At 40.4% G+C, this 4,352-nt stretch overlaps 1 protein-coding gene across 1 annotated transcript; it reads left to right on the top strand.

Moving 5' to 3' along the window:
* Positions 1-2,695: 2,695 nt before the first annotated feature.
* Positions 2,696-3,218, top strand: LOC108772918 (uncharacterized). Its single transcript, XM_018538580.1, has 2 exons — positions 2,696-2,901; positions 2,984-3,218. The coding sequence occupies exons 1-2, from the start codon at positions 2,696-2,698 to the stop codon at positions 3,216-3,218; spliced, it is 441 nt and encodes a 146-aa protein (XP_018394082.1).
* The last annotated feature ends 1,134 nt before the right edge of the window (positions 3,219-4,352 follow it).

Genomic DNA, 4,352 nt, shown 5'->3' with positions numbered 1-4,352 from the left:
CGATATATGGTAAGTAAACAGTGGGGATGAGAGCCCCACCATACAGCCGTGAGAGTAGAGATGATGTTGACTAGAGCCTTTCCCTTCTTCACAAGATATTCCAAGTGCAGGTTTCCCTTTAATTTGCGATCCAGTATAACTCCCAAGAATTTGACCTTTTCCACTCTGGGAATGGGGAAGTTGTCTATAGAGAGAGAGCAGCCTGGGGCAGGCAGCGCCTTGGAGGTCGCAAAAATCATCCAGCTTGACTTGGAGGGGGAAAGGGATAAGCCTTTGGTCCCAACGTAGTTCGTAACTTGATTTAAGGTTGTCTGAATCCTGTCAACTGCCGTCACGGGGTTGCGATGAGAAGTGAATATCACGATGTCGTCTGCATACTGTAGAAATTGTACATTTCTAGACATGCAGGATCCAATCTTGCAGAGGGCGATATTGAAAAGCAGAGGGCTCAGCACTGAACCCTGCGGGGTGCCTTTGTACGATATCCGTTTTTCGCCCAAATTACCTTGTTCCAAGAACTGCACCGATCTCTCGACGATTAGATTTTCTATAAATTTTCTAATAGTAGCCGGAACGCCAGCATCTTTCAGTTCGTCAAGTACAGCTGAGGGCAGAATGTTGTCGAAAGCGCCTGTAATGTCCAGAAAGACTGCAACAAAAAATTCGCCATTTGCTATTGCCGTAAGAATCTGATTCGTGAACGTAACCAGGCTATCATTGCATGACCTGTTGGGACGGAAGCCCATTTGCTCATTGGGAAGAATTGATCGTGACTCAATCAGCCACACCAATCTCCAGTATATAATTCTTTCGAATAACTTAAGTATGCACGATAAGAGAGAGATAGGCCTCATACCAGAATTACCAGCTTTGGGTATAAAAATTACTAAAGAAGATTTCCATTCGGGGGGGATGACTTCCTCTTGAAGAAAACTGTTGAAAAGATCGACTAGCAGCTCTCTGTATTCAGACGGAAGGTAATCAAGCATATTGTTGCTGATTCTATCTAATCCTGGGGCGGAATTGTTATTGGCTAGAGAGATTGCCATATCAAGATGTTCCGTGGTGATTGGGGTGTCGAGCTCCTTGAATATATTTTCCGATTGTTCATCGTCCTTTTTCATATCGCTGAGACTCGTTGTAATGTTATGTAGACATGAAGGCGGGCATAATTTTTGAATTGCCTCACTGGTCAACTGCCTCTCCTTGAAAAGTTCCATGTTTTCGCGTGACATTGAAAGATTACGACGTTTGAATGCTTTAACTAACGACCAGAGTTTGGAAGAAGGAGTTTTTGCATTAAAAGTACCCACAAATTCTCTCCAACTTTTCCTTTTTTCCTTATAGAGTGTTTTGGAACATTTGGATCTTTCTCTCTTAAAAGTAAGGAAGTTTAGAATTGTTGGGTTACTTCGCCACTCTCTAGCAGCCGCTCGACGAGCTTCTATGGTCTCTTGGCACTTGTTCGACCACCATGGAGGGGCGGCTCTGTCACTTCTGATCAAGGTTGAACTCGGGTTAGATTTCTTGGTGGTAGAGGAACAAGAGAGAGCTGTGTCGACTATATGTTTAGTTAAACTCGAGTATGCCTCACAAGGATTTTGAGAAAGATTATTAGCAAAGGACGCATATGATTTATCCATACTGCAACTGAAATTGAGAAGTTCGCGAGGATTGAGTTTGATCTTGTAAATATAGCGTCGACGAATAGATGGATTAATGCCCAAAGAAACGGTGATAGGAAAGTGATCACTGCCCTAAGTGTCGTCTTCGGTGTGAGTATTACATAAAGGAGCGATGCTCGGTGTGGCGATGATCAAATCGATGACTGAAGGTCCTGAGCTGGGAGGAAGGAGAAGTGTAGGTTTATGATCTCCTAGGATACAGCTACATGTGTCCTCACAAGCCTCGAGAATGCGTTTGCCGACGCGATCCGTGGAACGGCATCCCCAATGTTTATGATGCGCATTCAAGTCGCCCATGATGATGCAATTGCCCTTAATGACGATGTAACTCAACAGATCCTCGAAGAATTGCATGGGAGTGTCGCAGTTAGGATGACGGTAAATGTTTATAATAGTATATTTTTCGTTTTTGGCAAAGATCTCTATGCCTTGCATTTCCACCGAGGCTTCATTGTAGGCTGACAAATCTAGAATGTTATAAACTAAGTTTTGTCTAATAAGAATACAGGTACCTCTATGGCCGGGTGTCATGATATCATTGCGTATGACGCTAAAGCCTTTGAGTGAGAACTTAGTTTTCTCGAGCGCGGTTAAATTTTTTTGTTGTTGTGAAGGAAATTAATCAAGGATCACGGGAATAATATAATCTGACGATTTACACAAGCCGAAGTGGCCAAAATCAATAATAAAGTGCGGGTGCGCGCAGCGACTGAGAACTGTGTACCAGATGTAAACGACAAGGACGAAATCGAATCGATCTTTGAATATGAAGATGATGAATTTACCACTGACGATGAAGACTAATGCCCGATTTCTTCACTTCTAGATAAGTTGTCGATAACTTTATCTATGAGATATCTCTCAGAATCGGTTTTCTTCACCATCGTAAAGTTGATATCCTACAGATAAACTTATCCGCTACCTAAAGTAGCGGATATCTGGCAGATATTGATTTCAGTGCTCTTACTTAACCTAAAAAAATTACAGTACAAAATCATTGTTGTTAAAACATGGATTTGTTGGTCGAGGATATAAATATTTTTGAATCTGATGATGATGAATTTGTGGAAAGAAGACCTTATACATTAAGAAACAAACTGGATAATTTTCAAAAATGGGATGACGTAGAATTTTTTGAACGCTTTCGTTTAAAAAAGAATACAGTGCTTGGTTTATTGCATACAATTGAAGACCAGTTGTTAATACTGTGGAACAAGTATGTATTCTGTTCGAATAATAAAGTTAATTTATAAATCTATTATTTAATGAGTAGTTAATAATTTTTAATGTAAGTTTAGATCAAGATCACAGACACCGATGAACCAGTTATTGTTAACATTGAGGTTTTATGCCACGGGCAATTTTCTGCGTGCCAGTGGTGATTTTAGTGGAGTGAGCATTAGTACTGCTTCTCGAGTTGTTGCAAAAGTATCCACGGCAATTGCTTTATTATCAGCAAGAATGATCAAAATGCCTCAAGGTAATGAGGAAATTCGTACAACGCAACGAGCTCATTCCACCAAATTGAATTGAAAATATATGCCACACGACTGACGACTCCCCTGATCGTAACTAGAAAAAGAATATGTCGCTGGTAATTTATAGTAAAATTCTAGTATATTTTGTTTCGAAAGTTTATGGTATGAAAAATAGCTATCCGTTAGATGCGTAACCTGAGGTTTCAGTGATAAAAACGAATTTTTAGTTATCTGATGGATATCTTTATCTGGAAGACAGCTGTTAAGTATACTTATTTGATTTGATTATGGCGCCCGGCGCCTAACTTTTACCGAACTCGCTTTCGGTGGATCGCGCGCCTGATTGGCTGAGGCGCTCGTGCGTCGTCGTTACTGCCCGTCGTTCGCGGCGGCGAGCTCGCAATTGCGATCACTTCGTTTCCTGTCTCTAGCGCGGCCGCTCGCAACGGTCACATTTTTGTACGTGTCTTTCGGCTGTACACCGTACTTCGCATCCACGAGCCTTTCAATAAATAGTCTTCAAACTTAGAGAAATCCAGTTTTATTTCTCGACCACCCCCGAACGCGAAGAAACAGGATACCGCGTATCACTGGGTGGAAGCACGCGCACAAATCACAAGCGTGCAACGTACAACAGCTATCTGGAGATATGAAGAAATCGGGCATAAGGGACTTCTAGGTTACTTATGTATCGGTTATTTTAACTTGTTCTTAATGTATATGGTTTCAACCACAAATATGAGAACGGTGTATATAATTTGTATATACATGCATCTTCCCAAAATTTCCTACACGGAAAAAACGAAATTGTTGAATCTACCATCTAAATAGTAAGATATGCGCCAACGAACGTTTTTTAGTTGGTTTTACTATTAACATAGTAAGCTGCACTATCTACTTTGTTAAAGCTACTATTTGGATAGTAAAATCAACTACAAAAGTTCGTTGGAACATTATCTTATTATTTGAATAGTAGATTCAAGCATTTCGTTTTTTCCGTATGGCTCTGCATTTTTTGTTCAACCATTTTTTCAGCACATTTGTATCTTTCAAAATAAATGCAGAAAAATTTAAAAAAATCAAGTTTTTATGATGTTTTTTCAAAATAGCGGCGACGATATGGCCGAGCGCTAATTTCTGTTGTCATATTCATAATCAGGAGGCAAAAATACATCGAAAACATGTTCGC

The sequence above is a fragment of the Cyphomyrmex costatus genome, unplaced genomic scaffold, assembly GCF_001594065.2.
Source record: "Cyphomyrmex costatus isolate MS0001 unplaced genomic scaffold, Ccosl1.0 scaffold1014, whole genome shotgun sequence".
Classification (NCBI taxonomy): Eukaryota; Metazoa; Arthropoda; class Insecta; order Hymenoptera; family Formicidae; genus Cyphomyrmex; species Cyphomyrmex costatus.
The sequence above is the reverse complement of the archived record's forward strand: the minus strand, read 5'-3'. Positions and strand labels throughout refer to the sequence as shown.

Bases quoted from the DNA above. Each gene is read 5' to 3' on its own strand.
- LOC108772918 (XM_018538580.1), top strand. From the start codon at position 2,696: ATGGATTTGTTGGTCGAGGATATAAATATTTTTGAATCTGATGATGAT. The intron at 2,902-2,983 runs GTATGTATTCTG...ATGTAAGTTTAG, and splicing joins TTGTTAATACTGTGGAACAA to ATCAAGATCACAGACACCGA.